At 52.1% G+C, this 22,804-nt stretch overlaps 1 protein-coding gene across 2 annotated transcripts in view; it reads right to left on the reverse strand.

Moving 5' to 3' along the window:
• ABTB2 (ankyrin repeat and BTB domain containing 2) overlaps positions 1 to 22,804 on the reverse strand; it is a 207,991-nt gene that overhangs the window by 14,471 nt on the left and 170,716 nt on the right. For both annotated transcript variants that reach the window (XM_034932392.4, XM_003830383.5), the window contains exons 4-9: positions 8,621 to 8,773; positions 6,409 to 6,574; positions 3,410 to 3,499; positions 2,764 to 2,865; positions 765 to 861; positions 191 to 326 (exon numbers count right to left, since the gene is read on the reverse strand). In XM_034932392.4, coding sequence (XP_034788283.1) covers positions 191 to 326; positions 765 to 861; positions 2,764 to 2,865; positions 3,410 to 3,499; positions 6,409 to 6,574; positions 8,621 to 8,773 — 744 coding nt within the window. The remainder of the gene's footprint in view (positions 1 to 190; positions 327 to 764; positions 862 to 2,763; positions 2,866 to 3,409; positions 3,500 to 6,408; positions 6,575 to 8,620; positions 8,774 to 22,804) is intronic.

Raw genomic sequence — 22,804 nt, forward strand, 5'->3', positions numbered from 1 at the left:
GGGCCTCCCCCATCTCTGGGCCCTGTGCGGGCTAAACTCCCCCATGTTTCTGGTTTACTAGCACACAGGCCCCCTGTTTTGGGAAAGGTCTCTGGGCCTAGCTCTTTTGCTCCCATCGGGGAAACTGAGGCTCCTGTGAGCTTATTTCAGTGCCCTCATGTCACACAGGGTGGGAATCCCGGGCAGGTACCTGTGGCCGTGGGCAGCTGAGTGGCTGAAGCAGTTCATGTCCTCGTGGAGGGAGGAGCCCATGCCGTGGGCCTCCAGCATGCTGAGGAGGGGGTCGGCGCCTCGGCTCAGCAACAAACTGACCAGCTCGTAGTTCCCTGAAAGAGAAGGTGGGCAGCACGGAGGACACTGAGACAGTAGCCGCCAGGGCAGCTGAGGCGAAAGGGAAGGGAGAGCAGGATTCTTGCAGCTCTGAGTGCTGGAATAAGTCAGTAAACCCCACGCTCATCTGCATTTGGTGGATGAAGTGAAGGGAGAGGAATAAGGCTGGCCGTGCCCTGCCCCTGCTCCCCCTCCCTGGGTCTCCAGAGGGAAGGGCCTCCCTGCCCTGCTGGGTCCTGCCAGATGCTGAGCCCAACAGAAACTGATGGGTGGGGCCAGGGGAAGCCCCCAGTGGCCCAGAGAAGGGGTTTTAAGGCCCCTGCATGGGGTCTGTGTGTGCTAAAGAGACCCCTGCACGTCCAGCTACATGCCTGGCCAGGCTGGGGGGCACTGCAGGGAAGGGTAGACAGAGCCTCCGGGTAGCAGGTGCCTACCTGCCGCAGAGGCCAGCTGCAGGGGCGTCTCCGCATAGCTGTCCTCGCCGCCGTTCACTGCCGAGCCCTCGACATGGGCACCAGCATCCAGCAGCAACTGCCAGGGGCACAGAGGAGGAGGGCACTGCTCAGCATGGCAGGGAGCACCTGGGAAGGGCCAGGGTGCTTTGGGGGACAGGGCCTTTGCTTCTCTCCAGGCATGTGACCAAGACACAGTTCACCCCAGCAGCTGAGGAACTGGAACTTTAGAACTCCAGGTTATCCTCAGGGCTCAAAGTTTCTAGAATCTTCAACTCCATTATTGTGGTCCAAGACCAAGCCCCTAAGCTGTGAGGACCTCTGAGCTTTTTCCGTCTTTCAAATGCTTTCCCATGAACTGACTGCAGCCACCTTTCTGAGAACACATGTGGATGAGCAGCACAGAAAATATTGCCCGCAATCTATGGTAAATCATGGCTCTGGGTGGCAGCACGTGTTGGAGTCAGAAGGAGCAGGGTGTCAGTGCTGGCCACTGGCCAATGAGTAACCCCGAGCAGGTACTTCAACTCCCAGAGCCTCAGTCTTCCTCATCCACAGAATGGGAAGAGGGGCTTGCTTCCCTTAGGCTTCTTCTCGGAGAGGTACAGCAGGTACCCCAGGAAGGCAGGTGGTGGGGCTGAAGCAGGAAGTCCCAGTCTAGGACAGCAGAGGGCCTCTCCCCATGCTAGCAAGGGCGGGCTTTGACAGGGGACAGACGGGGCAGGGTTAACAGATACCAGGCAGTTCCAGATGAGCCGGTCCTGGCTCTGCCTTGGGGCAGGGGTGGGGCCTGCATTACTCCAACTGGTGACTTTCAGCTCCTGTTCCACCTTCCCTGACCAGCTGCTCTGGAGGGAGCAACCTTCCAGCCCTCCCAGGCTCCTGAAGACCAAACCTTCCTCCAAGCATGCATGGCAGTCTAGGGGAGCCCAACCGCCCTTCGCCTGGAGACCAGGAGTGGAGTTCGGGCTGACCTCTCACTCCCATGGACTGTGGCATGGAGGACAGACATCACTGGAGATACAGCAGTCAGAAATCAGTCACTCCCTGCACCAGTGCCAAGGCCGTGGAGGCGGGGGCCTGCTCACTGGGGCAAAACTAGGCACGGATCCAGGCAAGCTCAGGGCACAGCCCTGCAGGCCCAGTCTGAACTGAGGTTGGGATTTTGCTCCGGTTCTTATAAGGCAAAGGCGGCAGGATGTGGTGGCCAGTGGGTAACAGCCACTCGCTGAGTCCTTGTAATAGGCTAGGGCTGTGAATCAGCCAGACACAATCCCTGCCCTCAGAGGTCTTGCAACCTAGTGGGGAGCGAGGGTGTCACGCTAACTCCCTGGAAGGGGTGCCATGAAACCCTGCGCATGCCAGCGATCTGAGGACCTGGGAGTAAGTGCACGTGGCTGGAGCCCCTGCTGGCATGGGGAGCTGCTCTGCCCACAGCTTCTGCTTCTAGAACCACCACTGTCCCCACGCCAGCACAGCTACCTGAGCTGAGGTGGGCAACCTGTGGCTTGGCTCGACAGGTGAGCCATGCCAATCCGAAACCTCTCTCAGGAACTAAGGAGGGGACAGAATTGCACAGACCCCATGATATAGAGTTGGCCCTGTAGTAGAATTCACGAGGGAGGAGAAAAGGGAAGGGTTGGAAAGGCGGCTGTAGGCGAGAAAGCTGAGTGGGACTGGGACAGCCCCCAGTGTGCCCGACACGAGAGAGATAGAGATGCCGGGAGGGCATGACAGGACCCTAGTGCTGCCTGGACCTGGGTCTTGTTTCCTAAAATTCCACTTGTCCTTGCACTAACCCCTTTCCTTGAGGCAACTCAGGTGGGCTGCTGCTGTATCGATCAGGTGAGCTGGCCTCAAGCAGTGCCTTTGGGATCTCTGATTCAGGGCACCTGCCCACTCAGCTGAGGCTGGGGCTGTGCTTGGGGCCCAGGTCACCTGGTAAGCTGGGGGGCATGGTGTTCACCTGGCAGGAGCTCACCTGGACCACAGAGATGTGTCCATGCAGCACAGCGAATGTCAGTGAGGTCCAGTGCCGGCTGTCGGGGTGGATGGAAGGGTGCCTGGGGGAGTTGCTTGGAACCTGGAAAATACCACAAATCATCTGTGTTTTCTGGGCACCCGAGCGAAGGGAGTACCCTACAGGGATGGTGAACCGGAGTTAACAAGTGCTTTCTACATTCGATTGATAATGTTTGCCTGGAGCACAAAGTGGACAAGGCTCAAAAAGAGAGGATAGGTATTTAATTAGCAATGTCTGCCCTGGGCAAAAGAGGGCAGATGGGGAGTGCTTTATGCTTCAGAGGGAGGCAGAGCTAGAAGTATTTGGGGATGGAAGGAATGGCTGGAGATTAGGCTGGTAAAAGGAGGAAGATATCATGAAAACAGAATCACAGCCCATCTCTCCACTCAACTCCCGCCTCAGTCCACTCCTTTTCAGACAGAAAACCCAAATCTTGAGGAGACTTCCCTGTGCTAACAGTGGCCTCTGTGCATCTTGTCTTTCCGGTCTTTTGACACACATCTACTCAGTTGCCCAAAACATCACGCCCAGCTTGTTTGTTGGAGCCCTCAGAGTGATCCCTGCTGGCCTAGGGCCTGGGTGCAGCTCTGTGGGGCTTCCTCACCTGGATGTCCAAGTTTGCCCCAGCATCAATCAACATCTGGACCATCGCTTCGTCCCCAGCAGCGCAGGCATACATCAGTGGCGTCATACCCTGAGCAAATCAAATGCACGTGCTGAACTGTTTGCAAACAGAACACAACACCATGTGCCCACAGGCCTCTGCCCCAGAAACCACAGATTGGGCACCCCGCCACCCCAGCCGAGCATCCTGTGGTCCCCCAGGCTCTGTGCTTCCTGGGCTGCTGGGCACAGGGCATGGGGAAGGTGAGTGGGGGCACTGCCATGAGCACTGCAGGACACTGGAGCAGGGCCCAGCACAGGCCGTGCAGCCAGGCTCGGTGCCAAGGTCTCCTCTGCCATGGGGAGCTGTAAACTTTATACATGTTATTTGCCCTCTCTGTGCCTCAGTTTTTTCATCTGTAAATGGGGAACCACAGCAGTATCTTATCTCCCTCAAAGAGTTGTTGTAGAGTGTGGATTAATATGTATAAAGTGCTTAGTTCAGAATGAGCTTACCTTGATTAAGAGCTACGTAATTAAAATACCAACAACACTCTCATGGCTACTATGCCATACAGCCTCATAGCCGCCATCCCAGGCCCTGTGCATGGAAATCACCCTGCTAGTGATGAGCATGCAGCATCTCCCTCCATCATCGTAATATTCCCATCCTCCCCATTTTACAGCTGAGGAGCAGAGAAGGGGAATTGACTGCCCAAAGTCACACAACTAGCGAGAGGTTGAACTCGGGGCAGGAACCAGGCCTCCCTAAGCTGTGAAGCCCAAGCTTTGCGCCGTCCCACGAGACGGTAAAGGAGGCATTTGACTTCAACATCTTCTGCTACTGAGCAGTTCAGAGCATTCCTGCAAGCTGAGTCCTGCTGTCTCCCTGGGTTAGGTGGGCAGTTGGCGGGGCCACCTCCCTGGCTGGGAATCCTCCTCTGTGGCCGGCAACAGCAAAGGCAGTGCAAACTGTTTATTCCATGGCTGGATCCCAGCAAGTGTTTGCCTGGTGTCCCGTGATGTTATTTATTAGGATATTTGTGTGTAGACAAGATCTCCTTACCTCATAAATCCTTGCCTAGTGGCCAGAGATAAAGCAATGGCCTGAGATTAATCATGGGGTGAGAGAGCTGTTTACCCACAGATCATTCTGTAAATACTAAGGTTTAGGGAACAAACAGGATTGAGCACTTAGACAAAGGCCAACACCACAGAATAAAAATTTGGCTTTGTTTCATCTCCCTGTGGACAGACTTGACTTACTTTTTTCTCCACACATCTGTATACAATTTGGAGTTTAAACCAAATGATGGGCCCTGTGAGGAGACACTGCTTTTTCCCTTGTCCCTGTCCCCACGCACTCCAGACATATAAAGAGGCCAAATAAAACCAGGCCGGCTCACCGATATCAGGCATCGACATCATATCAACAGCAATACGACTACAATAATCATCATATTGGCAATAAAAACCGGAATGAACATTTAGTGAGTGCTGACTATGTGCTGGATGCAGACTTCCCCCAACCCAATGTGTCAGGTGCTACCATCCCCCATCTTAGAGGGGAGGAAACTGAAGTGCCTCAGGGAGGCCGAGTAACTTGTTCAAGATGCTACAGCTCTTACATGGCCACTAAATCCTAGGTCTGTCTGAAGCTAAAGTCCACGGGCTTCCACACTGTGCTGTTCAAGAAGGAAGACTCCACTGGGACAAAAGCTCCCACAAAGCCCAGGAACCTGGGTGGACGGAGAGGCCCCCACGAGATCCCACAGCAGCCTGTCACCTGCCACTGCCCTCTGGAAGCCCAGTGCTAGGCCTGTGGTCCTTCCCCAACCCCTGGCCCGGGTCCACGCCCTGACTGCCCCACCCCATGCTCCTTATGTCCCTTTCCCTGGAATCCCTTCCTGACTCCTCTCTGCTCCGTCCCCATCCTGCCCTCCCCCAGGCTCGGCTCAACCGCCTCCAGCAGGAAGCTTCCCCTTGCAGCCCATCCCATCTGTCAGAGTCCACCCTGGCCTCACGGTCTGCCTGGAGTTTCATCACAGGCTGCATTGTGCTGTCACCTCTTCTGAGAACACTGCCTTAACTCGCCACTGTCATCTAACTCCCTACGCTCTGTGTGGCCTTCCAAACCCCACAGTGCCCTTCCGCACACTGTAAGTGCTCTCAGTACAGTGTCAAATAAACACACAGGATATTCCATAGTGGTTGAGAGGCTGGGTCCGGCTGCTCAGATTCTCCACCCAGCTCTGCTCCTTACTAGTGGTGTGACCTTAGGTAAAGCAACCTCTCTGTCCCTCAATTTCCTCATCTATACAATGGGGAAAATAATAGTGCTACATCACAGGGCTGCTGTCAAGAGGAAGTGAGTTAATCTATGTGAAGCACTTAGAACAATGCATCGAACATAGTAAATGCTATATAAATGTTAGCTGTTCACAGCAAAAGTAAAAAAACAGATGCGAAACTCAAGTTAAAGCCTATCTAAAACTACATCACCTCCCACATTTCCTACCCATTTTCATGCTTCATTTTAGTCCTCAGCACTTTAACATCCTCTACATTTTACATGTCTGTGTTTCTTCTTATCTGTCTCCTGCACTAAAATGGTATCTCCATGAGGGCAAGGGTTTCCATGCCCTGGCAAGTAGTTGGCACACAATAGGCTGTACTACAGGGTTAGCGATCGTGTCCCTAGCTGGAGATGAAGCTCACTCTCCCAGACTCGTTCCTAGCCTTGCACCACCTGAAACAGTGGCCAGCTGTCCAGCCAGGGAAACGGAAGCCACATGACAAAGTTCTTCCAAGGGGTACTAGAAGTCTCCAAGCTGACATTCCACATGACCAGGCAGGGCAGGATTCAGGGAGGTAGCCCGCCTTTTCGAAGTACAGAGCTGAGCAAGTCTCAGGGTTAGGACAGAGGGCCGCCAATGCTGGGAGCTGAGAATTCCCAACTCTGGTCCTTGTGCCTGTCTTTGTGGAGCTCTCAGGACGTACCTGGTCATCCATGGTGTTAACCCCATCCGGACCCAAGGCCTCGATGGCTTGGTTGATGAGGTCTGTCCTCCCACAGTTGAGCATGCGGAAACCCAGGTCCTGGTTGAATTTTTCAGTAGCTGCTCGGGCATCCAGCCTCCGGAAGGAACTGAAACAGTGTTCGGGTCTGCCCAGAAGAGACCCAAAGGTGCGTGTGACTGTATGCAGACAGCAACTTTCAATGATGTGACACACATGTGTGAGCTTTACGTGTAGAGTGAGGATGAGGATGGGTGGGAAGCACCAGGGAGTTATGATCAGATCAGCAATTACTGTCCCCATCATGTTCTGTCATATGAAGAGCACACATTTCTGCTTTTCTATAAGTACATTAAAAAATTGCTTGGGAGGCAGGTTCAGTGGCTCACACCTGTAATCCCAGCACTTTGGGAGGCCAAGGCAGGTGAATCACTTGAGGTCAGGAGTTCAAGACCAGCCTGGACAACATGGTGCAACCCTGTCTCTACTCAAAATACAAAAATTAGCCAGGCGTGGTAGCATGTGCCTGTATCCCTACTAATCAGGAGTCTGAGGCAGGAGAATAAATTGAACCCAGGAGGCAGAGGTTGCAGTGAGCCGAGATTGTGCCACTGTACTCCAGCCTGGACAATAGAGCAAGACTCCGTCTCAATCAATCAATCAATCAATCAATCAATAAGTAAGTAAGTGTTCTGAGCCCTTGTTGCTTCAACTGGCAGAACAAAGACTCATGTAAAACAATCTGTTATGGGTCTGCCCCAAGCAGGAAGCAGCTCCCACCCAGACTCATGCCTCAGCACTTGGCTGCATACTGTTTGTGTTGAGCAGGCTGCACTCAGCCTATAAACGGTCACCATGGCCAGGTTCTAGTGTTTAGCTCTACATTCTCTCTCTTTAAGGCTTCCTGGTGAGGCTAAGAAGTACCAAAGAGATGGTAGAGAGTAGCATAGACTGCCATTTGCAATCAACGCAACCTACAAGGAAAGTCACAGATAACGCCTGTGTTATAGGGGGCGCATCACAGGCGTCCAGTTGGCAGCTTTGGTCTGGAGCCTTGGTTGGGCCAAAGTGTAGAAAGTTCATGTCCTAGAATGGGGTTTGGGCCTTCCATATGAAGACAGAGGAGGCCATAACCTGGGTTTTGGCAGAGGGTTAAAAAAAAGATATAAGGCCAGGAGCAGTGGCTCACGCCTGTAATCCCAGCACTTTGGGAGGCCAAGGTGGGTGGATCACCTGGGGTCAGGAATTTGAGACCAGCCTGACCAACATGGTGAAACCCAGTCTCTACTAAAAATACAAAATTACCCAGACGTGGTGGTGCGTGACTGTAATTCCAGTTACTTGGGAGGCTGAGGCAGGAGAATCGCTTGAACCCAGGAGGCAGAGATTGCAGAGAGCTGAGATCACACCATTGCACTCCAGCCTGGGCAACAGAGTGAAACTCTGTCTCAAAAAAAAAAAAAAAAAAAAAAAAAAAAAATATATATATATATATATATGTATGTGTGTGTGTGTGTGTGTGTGTATATAGATAGATAGATAGGTAGATAAAAGGCTCTCATGGGCCTAGGATGGCCAGGGAAGCTTCTCTAGAAAAGCTCCTCAGCAAACAAGTCTACTGTGAGAGGCACTTAGGGAAGGAAATTAGGAGCACAGGCTTGGAGGCCGTATGGACCTGGGTTCAAATCTGGGCACGGTAAAGTGCTAGCTGAGTATCTGTGGTCAAGCTACTGTTCCCCTCTGACCCTCAGCTTCTTCATCTGTAAGATGGGCATGATTGCCTCTTCTCTGCACTTGTCATGAGGACTAAGATAATGCACATAAAGAGGAAGGGCTCCATGTGGTGTCAATTACAGGAACAGAGGAAAGAACGGGCCCACTTCTGCCCCTCAGTCCCCAAGTATCCCAAAGAGTTAGATGTGTGGGCTCTCCTGCCCCAGTCCCAATGTGTGTCTCCTCTGTGTAGCAGACCAGCAGCTGCAGGAGACGTTTCCAGACAGCAGCCAAGGTCTACAATAGATCTGTTCCCATACTCAGGCTTGGCCTTTGCAGAGGACACCCTTAGAACAGCTCAAATGTGCTGCAGCCCCTGCTCTCTGACCCCCGCCCAGCCATCTGGGGAAGAAGCGAGCAGAGGGGAGCCGCTGGGGGCAGGTCATGGATGCCGGGGCCCTCCCTCCTCCCTGGTTCATACTTGAGCTGCCGAGGTTCACAGTCCAGACCAGGCAGCAGCAGCCGGGCTGCCTGCCGGATGTCGCCGCTGTCCACGGTGAGGCTGCGGCGGTGCTCTGCGTAGGTGATGGCCACGCGCATCCACTCCATGAGGGGCGGCAGCAGCATGAAGGGCCTGTGGGGCAGCAGAGAGAGGGTCAGGCCTGGGGTGGGGTCCCTGCAGGGCAGCAGAGAGAGGGTCAGGCCTGGGGTGGGGTCCCTGCAGGGCAGCAGAGAGAGGGTCAGGCCTGGGGTGGGGTCCCTGCAGGGCAGCAGAGAGAGGGTCAGGCCTGGGAGGGTGCTTCTTGTGGGGCAGCAGAGAGAGGGTCAGTCCTAGGGTGGGGGGCTCCCTGCTGGGCAGCAGAGGGTCAGGCCTAGGGAGAGTGCTCCCTGAAGGGCAGCAGGGGACCCCTTAAGCACACACATGCTCACAAGTGGCAACCAAGGCTGATCACCCCTTGCAAGGGACCTGCTCTTTCTGCTCACAGAGACCCCGACTGTACTTGCAATGCACAGAAGGAATTTCCATCATGGGCCATTAGCAGAACCTGAGGGCCCTCAGGTGGCCCAGGGAAGGAGCAGTTCCCCAGTGTGTGGAATTGGGGACCTTTCCCCCTCCAAAGAGTTCAGTCACGGTCCCCAAGTGTTCTTCTATGCAGAGGGGAGAGGCTGCACAGCTAAGAGTCTCACAGACCCAGGTCCAAACCCAGGGCTGCCACCAGCAGGGTCAGGTCACCATCCCCTCCGACAAGCACACTTGAGTCTGGTTCTCCATCTGTAGCACACGTGTGATACCTCCTTATGGAGGCTGTCATGAGGCCAAATGGGATGATGCATATTAGGCTGTTGTACAACATTAATGACCACTCCTTCCTCACCTGGCACCTAGGCTGAGGTGGGCTGACACCACTTCGTGTGCCAGGCCAGGTTGCCCCCAGTTTGGTGCTCAGGAAAGAGTAGTGGCCTCGGCCGGGCTCGGTGGCTCAAGCCTGTAATCTCAGCACTTTGGGCGGCCAAGGTGGGTGGATCACGAGGTCAGGAGATCGAGATCATCCCGGCTAACACAGTGAAACCCTGTCTCTGTTAAAAAATACAAAAAATAAGCCGGGCTTGGTGGCCGGCGCCTGCAGTCCCAGCTACTCTGGAGGCTGAGGCAGGAGAATGGCGTGAACCCGCGAGGCGGAGCTTGCAGTGAGCTGAGATCGCGCCACTGCGCTCCAGCCTGGGCGACAGGGCGAGACTCCGTCTCAAAAAAAAAAAAAAAGAAAGAAAAAGAGTAGCGGCTTCAAGTCCCACAGGGAGGAATGGTCCTAGCGGGTCCGAGTATCACTAAGAGCCCACAAAAGCAGGGAAAGGCGGCGGCAGGCTTAGAGCTGCAAACTCCCGGGGCGCCGCTCATGAGGCCCGCTCTGTGCCACCAGGGGACGCCATGTGCACAGCCTGTGCTGGGCCCTGACTGCGGCTCAGGCCGCGCCCGCCCCTGCCCTCGGCGAGCGGCTCAGATTCAGCCGGGGGGCGGGGGGGGCGGTGGCGGGGACGCGTTTCTGTCCTCTGCCAGCTCTGGCAAGGCTCCGTGTTGAAGCCCTCTCAGGAGACCATTTCGCCGTCCAACAGACCTCTCCGCCGCCGAGGGGCCCGGATGGCAGCCTGTGGCTTCATGACTTTGTGGGACACCCACCTGCTCTGCCCAGAATGGACGGAGCTCTTTCCCTGCTCCGTCACAGGAACAAGGCAGCCCTGGAGCCCTGTCCCTCACTCATGCTGTTCTCTCTGATGACAGCCCAAAAGTCAGCCTCCCGGCTCCTGCCTGTTCCCAGCTCTTCCCGATGCCACTCTTGTCCTTCCTTTCAAACTAAGCCAGGGAGCGGGCAGGCAGCCAGGGGCAGGCGGCCAGGCCTCCAGCCACCCCAACTCCCTCGGGGCTCTTGGAGCGTCCGGCCTGTGCGGTCACTGTGGTCTCTCCCCTTGACATGCAGCTAAGTGCTCCTGCCAGGAAAAAGATGTCCATTCTCTCTCCTCGGCTAGGAAGTAAGCCACCTCCAGGGAGTCAGCCTGGGCTGCCCTCGGAACCCCTATCTCAGGTTTCCAAAAGCTCGGGTCATCTCCAGAGTTCTAAAAGTTTCTTCTCTCCTTGAGGGCAAAGAATGCTTTTATTTTAAAAACTGGCAAACAAATATAAATGCTCCTCGACTTAGGATGGGGTTACATACCAATAAACCCATAGTAAGTTGAAAATATCCTAAGCGAAAATGCATTGAATACACCTCACCTACTGAATAGCCTACCTTAAACATGCTCAGAACACCTACATTAGCCTACAGTTAGGCAAGATTATATAACCCAAAACCTGTTTTATAATAGTGTTGAACATCAGTGTAACTTACTGAATACTGTATGAAAGTGAAACACAGAATGGTTGTGTGGGTACTCGAAGTAGTTTCTACTAAATGCATATCGCTTTCGCACCACTGTAAAACTGAAAAATTGTAAGTTGCACCATCATAAGTTAGGGATTTTCTGTAATCAGAAGTGATCTTAAAGGTCTTTCCTTTGGGAAGGCATTCTGATGTTCTGGTTCTGTCATTTCCAAAACTATTCCTGGGTTTGAACCACTTAACTGGTCCACTGAGCGTACCAATCTGTATGAAGGGGAGGGCCACAGGCCAGTAAAGCCTCACTATCTCTGGCCCTCAAGGACTCCCAGAACCTCACCTCACCCTATCTCCTGCCGTGACTCACCCCTGTTACCAGGACACACCACCAGCACTCATGGACCTCAGGCCCACCCTGCCTGCTCCCATCTATGCATGAGAACGAACAGCTCTCACCCCTGCTTGTCTAGATCCTATTTATCCTTCAAGACTCCATTCCAATGCCACCTGCTTCAGAAGCCTTCCCAGATTCTCTTCCCCCCCCCACAAAAAGGGGGGCTGGGTGCAGTGGCTCACGCTTGTAATCCCAGCACTTTGGTAGGCTGAAGCAGGTGGATCACAAGGTCAGGAGTTCGAGACCAGCCTGCCCAATATGGTGAAACCCCGTCTCTACTAAAAATACAAAAGTTAGCCGGGTGTGGTGGTACTCACCTGTAGTTCTGGCTACTCAGGAGGCTGAGGCATAAGTATCGCTTAAACCTGGGAGGCAGAGATCGCAATGAGCCGAGATCATGCCACTGCACTCCAGCCAGGGTGACAGAGTGAGACTCCGTCTCAAAAGAAAAAAAAAAAAGAGAAAGAAATATCTTCCTGCTCTGAGATCACTGAGAACTTTCCTTTACAGCAATAGCCATGAATGCATGTCGTCTTCCTAACCAGACTGTTCCTTCTAAGCACAGGAACAATCACTTCCTCATCTCTGTATTCTCTGAAATATGACCAGCCTGGGGCCTGACATGGCAGGTCCTCAATAAATGTTCCCTGAAGCCAGGCCTTGCTGGCACACGCCTGTAGTCCCAGCTACTTGGGAGGCTGAGGCAGGAAGACAGGTTGAGCCCAAGAGCTGGAGGCTACAGTAAGCTATGATCACACCACTCCCCTGCAGCCTGGGAGACAAAGAGAGACCGTGTCTCAAGAAAACAAACAAACAAACAAAATTATTAGTAGAAAGTTTTGCTGAGTGACAAAAAGTATGGATGAACATCAGTAACTTACTATAGTGTACCCAGGTTTTCAGTTATGGACCAAGTCATGTTTCTGCCCAGAAAAGAATGGTGTATAATTTTCAAGAGCCTAGTGTTGACTCATTAGAGTAGGAAGCTGAGATTCTATGGGGGGAACTTGTGTAGTCTAGGAAGAAACAACAATCTATTCATGAATTATCCCTCTGTTTATAAGAGTTCCCTTAAACATAAATGCCCAATTCCCCCCAAATATTTTTAGATTTCACAATTCTTATATTACAAGGCTGGAAGGCAAGCTTAGAGACATGCTTCTATATATCAGTCCTTCTGATTGCAGGAAAAGCCTTTATTTCAACCATCAGCATTGGAGACTGAAGTGTAAACAAAAAGATAATCCGTGGATTTGCCAGCCATTCTTCCCTATTGTGGCCAACAGCCAAGACAAAGCACCACGTGTGGCTACTAAAACTCTAAGAGGGCATCTCCTAGCTGCACTAGGGGAAATCCAAGAGGGAATTAGGGAAATCATGAAGTCTAATCAGGTGGCATTTTGGTTCATCTCCCTGCCTCATGCTCCTTAGAACTCAGCACTTGAGAAAATGCAGTATTGATAGTCCTTGTGGGTATACACTGGACTCACTGGGTATACACCGGGCTCATTCAGCCCTCACTTCACCATCTTGGCTGGTGAGGTGGAAAATTAAAAACTGCATTTCCCAGTCTCCTTTGCAGCTGGGATTCTGGAAATTAGGTTTTATCATTAAGATATGCTGCATGAGATTTGGTAAGTGAATGGGAGGCAGAGGCCACCTTTGTGTTCCCTTTGTCTGTTTTTGCTAGCAAACCAGGTCATGAAAACTGAGGGTTTTTTTTCCTACAGAACATTCCAGTCCAGTTTCCACCTATCTGAGGCTTCAGAGGCAGTGGTAGTGATGGTGCAATGATAAAAGCAATAGCAAAGCCTTTTTTTTTTTTAACCTCCCACCTCAGCCTCCCAAATTGCTGGCACCACAGACATGCACCACCATGCCTGGCTAATTTTTTATATTTTTAGCAGAGACGGGGTTTCACCATGTTGCCCAGGCTGGTCTCGACTCCTAAGCTCAAGCGATCTGCCAACCTCGGCCCCCAAAATGCTGGGATTACAGGCATGAGGCACCGTGCCTGGCTGCAACGCCTTCTTGATTCCAGCTTTACTCCTGAACTGCAGCTCCAGAGGTGTTGTTCAAACTCACAGTTCCAGGCGCTGTCTCAGGGAGCAGCTCCCCTAATGGGCGAGTTCGTCATTCCTAGATGCTCAGCCTACACCCTGCTCCACAAGCTCCTCCAATGATTCTGTGAACCCCCAACTCCCTGCATTAAATCATCTCCTGCTTACACTACCCAGAATGCTGCTTCCTGAATTGAAAACTGATTAATACTTTCAATATACAGAAATCTAGATTAGCCCTCTGCCTCTTTCAATATACAGAAATCTAGATTAGCCCTCTGCCTCTTTCAATATACAGAAATCTAGATTAGCCCTCTGCCTCTGGGGAGGTGGCTGGTGCCCACATGTACAAACAAGGCCCCCAAACTGATCCCTTCAGGCCTTTCTTCTTGGCCCACCCACCTCCCCAACCTGGGATCTGTGGGAAGGTAAAAAGAGAAGTAATTCATGGACTTTCTCAGGAACATGCCTTCCATGGGCTGTGGGTTCCAGGCTACTGTTTCCTTCCTGGTAATTCCATGGAGTCTGCTGGGCAGGCTGAGACGAGCTGGACCTGCATGTCTGGCCATTCTGGAAAACCCCTTTAAAAACTCCCATCTGCAACAGCGTGGCTGTGTGAGAACTCCAGGGTGAGAGGGTCTGAAGGAGCAAGGCTGAGAATGACTGATGTGTGCACTATCCTCAAGATCCCAAAGAAGTTCTCATTCCCCGCTTGTTGCGTTTCCCGTAGGCTGAGCTTGGTCGTTCCGTGCCCGAATGCAGATATCTGCAGGGCCAGAGCCAGGAGACCGGGTCGGGGCTGAAAAAGCTCCCTTTGTTCAGCCTTTCTGCCTGCTGAATTTTTCCTTAGCTGGATCTGATACCTCAGAATAGTGGTTCTCAATTATTTCCCTGGTCTCAGGACTCTATATATACTCTTAAAAATTGGTCAGGCATGGCAGCTGACACTTGTAATCCCAGCACTTTGGAAGGCTGAGGTAGGCGGATTACTGGAAGTCAGGAGTTTGAGACCAGCCTGACCAACTTGGCAAAACCCCATCTCTACTAAAAATACAAAAATTAGCAGGGTGTGGTGGCACACACCTGTAGTCCCAGCTACTCAGGAGGCTGAGGCAGGAGAATTGCTTGAGCCCAGAAGGTGGAGGTTGCAGTGAGCCAAGATCACACCACATCACTGCACTCCAGCCTGGGTGACAGAGTGAAACTCCAACTCAAAAAAAAAAAAAAAATTAATGAGGACCTCAAAGAGCTTTTGTTTATGTGTGTTATTCTACGGATATTGGCTGTATCAGAAATTAAAACTGAGAAAATGTTAAACACATGAACGCACAAGCTCATGTCCCATTTGCTGTCAGAGTGATGACATCATGATATCACACAGCTTCTAGAAAAGTATCCTGGATACTTGTGAGAAAACAAGAATGAAAAGGCAAATAACTTCTTGTTATGAAAATAGTTTTGGCCCTGTGGACTCCTGGCAAGAGTCCCTGGGACCTCAGGGGTCCCTGGACCACACTTTGAGGACTGTTGCTGTGGAAGACCACAGCTGATGGCTAGGACAAAGCTGGTAGGGGCTGGCAGGCGGCACTGGCACGGAGCTGGCATTTCGCCCCTGGTGGCACACGGTCTGGTGAATCCTAGAGTGGTGTATGGCTTGCATGCATGCTCCTGGCAAAGGGATCCGAAGGTCCTAGACCCCTTCCCTGTGGCATCCTCACTGGGAGAAAGTTCTAGTTTCTTTTATACAACTGAACTTGCTGTATAACCTTGGGCAGATCATCATCCTCTGTGGGCCATATTTTGTATTAAAGAAGAAATTGCCAAAGTTCGTGGTTTTTAACTCCTTTCATTGTGAGAGCCCTTTTGCTTTTATTTCACAGACTTCATACGATAGTAGCTGTACCTACTGCATGGTGACCAAGAGCACGGACTCCTGAGGGAGATGGCCTGGGTTGGAATCCAGTGTATTCCCAATGAGTTCAGCTATGTGGGTCTATGCAAGTTACTTCACCTCTCCCGGTCTCAGTTGTTCCATCAGCAAAATGGTTATAAATAATAGGACCACCTCATAAAACAGCTAGAAGCATGCATGTAAAATACTTACCATCATATTTGGAACATGGTAACTTCTCCATAAATGTTAACTATTATTACTAGTTTAGTGTCTGTTGACAGAGAAAATATATAATAGCAAAAAGGGCTATAGGAATCTGGTTCTATTAAATGCCTCAGCTCCAGCTTTCTGAAAGTCCAGCCAACTCTTTGCCTTCCCCCCACAGCAAGTATAAACATGTAAAGCCTGCAAAAGTCTGCCAGCAGGCTGCCCACCACCCACTCCATCCCAGCTCATAAAACAGAGAAAACAAATGCAACCACTATGTCGAGTGTGAGCTGGAAACTGTTTCTGGCAGTGCAGCCTCTTGGCCTTGGCAGTGAAAAAACTCACACGAGGGAAGGGGCAACAGCAAGGAACACAGACCCAGAGGCCTTGGGTCATGAATGTGTGTGGTGGCGAGGGTGGGTGAGCAGAGAATTACTTCAAGGGATCAGCAACCCCTGATCTGTCCTCAAATGCTGCAAACAGCCCAAAGGCCTAACCTAAATACCGTCACATGCATACATGCAGACAAATCCCAGAGATGGACAAAGCCACTTAAAAAGGTCAGTGGCTTTCTGGTAGCATTTGTCTTTGTGTACATAAAGGGCAGCACATGAAATAGACCAATGGAAATGGGTCTTTTTATACGAGAAGCATGGGAAATCCCTGACCACCTCCTCTCATTGCTAGAGGAGGAAAAGGAAACCCAGAGAGGCTAAGCGCCTTGCTCAAGGTTACACGGCCAATTCAGCTGCAATAGGGATGCTAGACCCAGGTGCCATAACAGTCTCTCTCATCTGCCTTTAAGTTAATCATACAGGTGAGCCTGATTGTTCAATCCAAGGGTTTTCTAAGGCCCCTCAATGGAACCAGGACAGAGAAAGCTATTTTTCCCCGCTTTAAAAAATGAAAGCGTATAAGCTTCTTAAGGCCTTGGTTTGTTTTGTTTTGTTTTGAGACAGTCTTGCTCTGTCACCCAGGCCGGAGTGAGGTGGCACGATCTCAGCTCATTGCAACCTCCGCCTCCCGGGTACAAGCGATTCTTCTGCCTCAGCCTCCTGAGTAGCTGGGACTACAGGCACGCACCACCATGACCAGCAAATTTTTGTATTTTTAGTAGAGACAGGGTTTCACCATGTTGGCCAGGATTGTCTCAATCTCTTGACCTCCTGATCTGCCCGCCTCGACCTCCCAAAGTGCTGAGATTATGGGCGTGAGCCACCATGCCCAGCCAAGGCCTTGGTTTTAAGAGGCCCCTGTAGCCCGGAAAAAAAAAACAACAACAAAAAACCAACCCTGTTGCACTCAGAAAGCATATGATTTATTGGGATTACAGTCCTATAAGCGGTGTCTTAACAACATGGAACAGGAAATCCCTCTAGTTTCCAGCTCAAAGCAGGCTCTGTTCTTCCCCGGGGTAGGCAGGGGCCCCAGAGTGAGTCAGGTTGGCAGATGGGGCACAGGCCTGTAACCAGAGGCCACATGACCCGGGCCCCAAGCACAAGCCTCGGGTCTCTGTTCCCATCCTGGCAGGCCGAGCAAATGAGGCCAGCCGGTTTGTGCCCTTCTCCATCCACCCAGGAGGAGCTGAATACAAAGACTCAGGCAGACCCTGGACACACCCACAAGCTAAGAAGGGCCTCGAGACCAGGCCCAAGCGTAGCTCTGGGAAGACAGGGTGGGTGTGAGCACACAACGTTCTGGGGTGCAGGCCCGGCTCCCAGGGCTGGGAGGTACACTGTGCCACAGGCTTGCTTCCAAGAGAGCTCCCCATCACCCGCTAAGCTGTGGCCTGCCCCACCTGCAAGCACCCTGGGAGTCCAGGAAAGGACAGGCAAGAGATGACGATCAAGGGAGAGGGTGGCCCCAGTGGTTCCTACCTTCAGCCCTAAATTCTTCCACTAACTTTGCCCCACCTTCAGTGGGAGTCAGAGCCAAGCACTGGGGTTGAATGGGGTCACATCCCCCTGGACTCACCCTTTCTCATGGATCATGTTGTGAAACACACTGCTCCCATGCCCCTCCCTGTCTTGTCTGGGGGTGCCAAGTGGCACCGTCAGGAACTTGCAAAGATGCCAAGCTTTTCCTAAGCAAGTGACGGCTCCACGAACAGACTTCTTTGGGAAGGTCAGGGCTGGCTCTGCAGGGCCAGCAATGAGGCCCTTACCATAGCTTCCCTGAGATTTCCACACAGCCACCACGGCCTAATACCAAGCCAAAACATCCATGTAGGATAAAAAACCAACATTGTCCCGCTAAGTCAGATTTCACTCTGCACCAAAGAAACATTTCTAGTCCAGCTCACATCTTGTACTCATTATTTTTCTAGAATTTCTGGGTAAACCAGAATGGTTTGGCATGGCTTGGAGGCAGAGTTGGGCATGGTTCCCTCTTCGGACCCCCAGCCTCATCTCCTCCAGCAGCCAGGCTGCCTCTGAACCGCAGCTGAGCCCACAGCAGAATCTCCACTTGTGCCCAGGTGACTTCTGCTTGAGGTGGGGCATTGGGCTCTCTGGGGGGGGAAATTCACTTTTCCTATTAAAACTCATCTGGTACAGATTAGAGGCACTAGATGAAGCTTGCCCAGATACACGTAGGGACAGAAATTTAGAGCCAACCAAGTCATGACTAGCTCTGGGTGATTTCCCTTGTCTCTCCCCAGGGGTCGCCCTTCAGGTCTCCATAGGAGCCTGAGAGTTTCTGTTAGCAGTGAGATGGGAGGTCCACCGTGTGACAATCAGGGCCTCCAGGAGTAATAGAAAAATGCAAACAGCTAACATTTCTGGAGTGTTTACTAAGCAGCTGCCACAGTGCCCTGGACATCTAGTGGCTCATCTGCTTCTTAGAGCTGCCTGATGTAGCAGGTACCATTATTATTTCCGTTTCATACATGGGGAAACTGAGGGCCAGAGAGGTGAGGTCACTCGCCCTATGTCATGCACCTGCCAAGGAGCAGAGCTGGGATATGAACCTGGGCAGTGTCCCTGAGTCTAAGCTTCTGAAGATGACATTCCACAGCCACTCAGATTCTTCACCTGGTGCTGGCCCAACTCCTTCATCTTAGGGATGATGATATTAGGCACAGTAACCACAATTTGTCATGCAAACTGGATGACTTTTTTTTTCCTTTGAGTCAGGGTCTTGCTCTGTTGCCCAGGCTGGAGGTGTAGTGGCACAATCACATCTCACTGTAGCCTCAACCTCCTCTGCTCATGTGATTCTCCTGCCTCATCCTCCCAAGTAGCTGGGACTACAGGTGTGTGCCACCAGACTCGGCTAAGTTTTGTGTTCTTTGTAAGGCGAGGTTTCACCATGTTGCCCGGGCTGGTCTTGAACCCCTGGACTCAAGCCAACTGCCTACCTTGGCGTCCCAAAGTGCTGGGATGGCAGGCGTGAGCCACCGTGCCCAGCTGGATGACTTTTGAAAGGGAAAAAGAGAGCTACCGCCAGCACTGGGACTACCGGGTGTAAACTAGAACTGGGCTGGGCACACCAGAACATATGGTCACCGTACTGCCCTCGGCTAGAGAGACTGCCCACGGTGGCCTGCTGCGGGGCTCATGCTGTCTGCAGGCAGGAGGAGGCCCTCCTGCTCACCCCCTCAGAAGCAGGCCTCCCTCTGCCCTCCAGCACTCAGCCCTACCTTAGTGCCTGCACAGCACTCGTCCAATTTGCAATGACTTGGTTGGTATGGTTTTGTACGGTCTCTCCTCTGGACTATATATTCTCTGAAGGCAGAGGCATTTTTGCTCACTGACGTTTCCCCATCTCTCCGCACAGAAGCCGGTGTTAGAAACTTCATTTTTGAATTTATAAACACAAGGCATGTTTCTCACTCCTGGAGGCAAAGTCCTCCAGCTGCTACCATGGTTTCAGGGGCTGCTCTTACTCCAGGACTTTTTTTGTTTTTGTTTTTAAAACAAAAACAAAAAAACAAAACAAACAAAAAACAAAAAACGGGGAGTTTCCCTCTGTTGCCCAGGCTGGAGTGCAGTGGTGCAATCAAGGCTCACTGCAACCTCAACCTGCTTGCTGGGCTTAAGCGATCCTCCCATCTCAGCCACCAGGCCTGGCTAATTTTTAAAACGTTTTTTTTTTTTTTGTAGAGACAGGTCTATGTTGCGAAGGCTTGAGCCGCTGCGCCCGGCCTCTAGGACTGTTCATTAAGGGCTCCAGAGCACTGTCACGAAAGGGGGAGCTGCTTCGTCTTTCATTCCTAGAAGCTTGAGTTGGCTTGGGTATTGGCAAAGAGTTCTTTTCAGAAAAAAAAGGAAAGAATTCCCCAGTAAAAAGACAGCTATTGCACAGGAGAGTGTTCCAAATGCAACAACTTCCTAGGGGAAGCACGGCGGCCCGGGGCCAAGGCGGCTTCTGGGAAGGCAGCTTCTGGGAAGGCAGCTAGGATGTAGGGATGGAGCTGTCACCAGGAATAGGAAAAGGTGGCTGTGGTTCTGCAGATGTTACCATGTCTGAGCCTCAGTGGAGGGTACACAGCCATCTGTCCTTGGGAATCAGGCCTGGTTCCAGGGCGGCATCTCGTGTGGGTGAGATGGTACAGATTCCAGTGGAGACTGCGCATGGGCCTCCACCCCTCCTCGCTTTCCCACACGGCAGGGAGAGCTCCTAGCCCTGCAAGTGCCAGGACATCTGCCTCATTTCTCAGGCCAGAACTCCCCAGCATGGCTGTCCCAGCACAAGGGCAGGCAGCTGGTCCAGCAGGCCTGGGCCTCAGTGCTTCTCACACCCTTGGGTGGCAGGTGTGAAAGCCGGCATCTCTCCACCTCATTGGGAAGCAGCTCCCAGGCCTACTGGCCATGCCCTACCCATGGGGCTCACTGCAGCCATGTGCCAGGGACCTGCTTTCTTCTCCCATGAGCGGTGTTTGTGGTGGCTCACCAGAGACCACGAGCTCTTTCACCACATGGAAACCAGACAGGCGGGGACCTCCAACCTGCTCAAACATACCTCCCTCCCGAGGGCACCTGCCACCACCCATTGGCCTCTGCCAAGAAGACAGACGTGGGAGGACCCCGAGGTTTATCCTATCTGCTGAGCTGTGGGCCAGGGTTGGGGGACTTTTGTTTAGGCTCTTGGGATAGGTAATCCTGTTTGGATTCAGCTAACTGTAATCACACAGCACTCACCTTCCCCAACTCTCATAGTATAAGGCAGAAAGATGACCCATTCAGATTGTCAGCTGAAGAGTTTCTAGAAACTTCTAGGAAGAAGCAGTGGCATGAGGGCTCTTGAAGCCTGATATGAGAGTGAAATTCTTGACTGGCAAGCAGTGTTTTGACCTGAGCTGTTGATGGGATGGGGGTCATGGAGGGGTGGTACACTCCAGCCCAGAGAGAGAGAGAGGAAGAGACAGTGCAAGCTCAGAGGACAGGGCCTGACCCTGCTTTGTGCATCCACATCACAAGGGCAGCTGCAGGGAAGACTGGCATTGGCTTCTGAGCAGCAAAGACACCTTGCTGAGATGTGCTGAGGGCCTACTCTGTGCCAGGTGGGTGTGAGGTTGCATATGTTACCTCTGAAACAGCCACCCTGCGAGGGAGATATACTTATTAGTCTGCATTTTACAAATGCAGAAACAGCCTTTGAGAGGGTAGGTCACATGTCCAAGGTGACATAGCTAGACAATGGTGATCAGTCTGGTTCTAAAAAACTCCAACCATTCTGAATGGTCACTGGAGGCTGGAGTGGGGTTGGGGGGAGAGGTGGGTCAACAGGTACAAAGTTATAGTTAGATTGGAAAAATAAGTCCTGGTATTCCCTTACACAGTATGATGACTATAGTTAATAACAATGTATTATATGTTTCAAGACAGCTAGAAAAGAGCATCTTGAAAGTTACCACCATAAAGCACTGATGAAGGTTTGAGGCAATGGACATGCTAAGGACCCTGATTTGATCATTACAGAATGTATACATGTATTTAACCATTACCTTGTACCCCATAAACATGTACAGTTATTATGTGTCAATTATAAACAACAACAAAACCCCCCAAACCGCCCTGGGGGTCTTTCAGGATACCAAACTGCAGGCATGAAATGCTCTGAGCCCTGGTGGGTGGAAAGCTGGAAGGAGGCGTGATGGAGAAAGGTTTGCCTTGGGGCCCATGGCACCGCTCCGCCCAACCTCCAGCTTTTGCTCTCTCAGCCTCATCAGGCCCTGAACTCGGCGGGGAACAGAAGGCTGGGCTCCAGTGCCTCAGGGGGTGCACCCCAGGCACCTTAAGAGCCCTTTCCCCTCAAATCCACAAATATTAAAGCAGTCAAAGTGGGGAGGGGCAAGTCACAGAGAGCTGTCAGGGCGGCTGGTCTTGCAAGAGGATAGAAATCCCAAGAGCTGCCTGGTAGGCAAGTGAGAGCACGCCAGGAACCAGCCCGGCTTGGCTCCAGATACCACCCAGCTCCTGTCCTCCCCCCATCCTGAGGGTCTGAATGCTCTCCAGCTTCGCCTCGGAAGCAGGCTTCTTTAAGAAAGCAAAATCAATTCCCTTTAGAGTTGGGAATTCCCTGCATTGAGAATCCTGGCAAGACTGCAGACAAAGGGGATTGTTGCTGCCCGTGTTACAAAAACACTCCAAATGAATGAAGCTCCCCTGGCCCGGCAGTTCCCAGTCTTCTTTTCTGCGAGGACCCGGTGGGTCCAACAATGGGACAGGAAGTCCCATGCAACAGCCTGCCCTGGGGGGTGCTTGTCAGAGGCCGGGCCAGGATCCTGTCCTGTCTCTATCCCTGTTATGTGGCACTGACACTTCCTGCCCCGAATCCCTGGCTCACTCCTTCTCGGATGCTGGGCAGACGCCCACCCCCAGGCTGGCCTCCCAGAGCCAGCCAATGCAAGCCTGCTGAGAAAGAGGCCCCAAGTAGCTGAGAGCAAGCTGCCCACACCGCTCTGGGAAAAGGAGGTGCTGACCGAGATCCTCGGCTCCGGGGTCTCACCCTCTCCCCTCCTGGGAGGGGAAGGGATTTACCACTCTGAGCAATGTGAATTCATTGCATTATTACTGATACAACCGACCTCCATTCCTGAGCTGAGATCTGTCTCTTACCAGCTGTGATGGTGGGCATGCCTCGGACCTCCCCAAGGCCTCAGTCTGCTCGCTATAAATGGGAATGTAATAGTTTCCTCCAAGAGCTACTGTAAGGGCCTGTTAGAGAGCTGTGTACTAAACAAGCTCTGTAAACTGTAAAACTTTGTCTAGATGCTTCCAGCCCATGTAAAGATAGA

This window comes from Pan paniscus, chromosome 9, assembly GCF_029289425.2.
Source record: "Pan paniscus chromosome 9, NHGRI_mPanPan1-v2.0_pri, whole genome shotgun sequence".
Taxonomy (NCBI): Eukaryota; Metazoa; Chordata; class Mammalia; order Primates; family Hominidae; genus Pan; species Pan paniscus.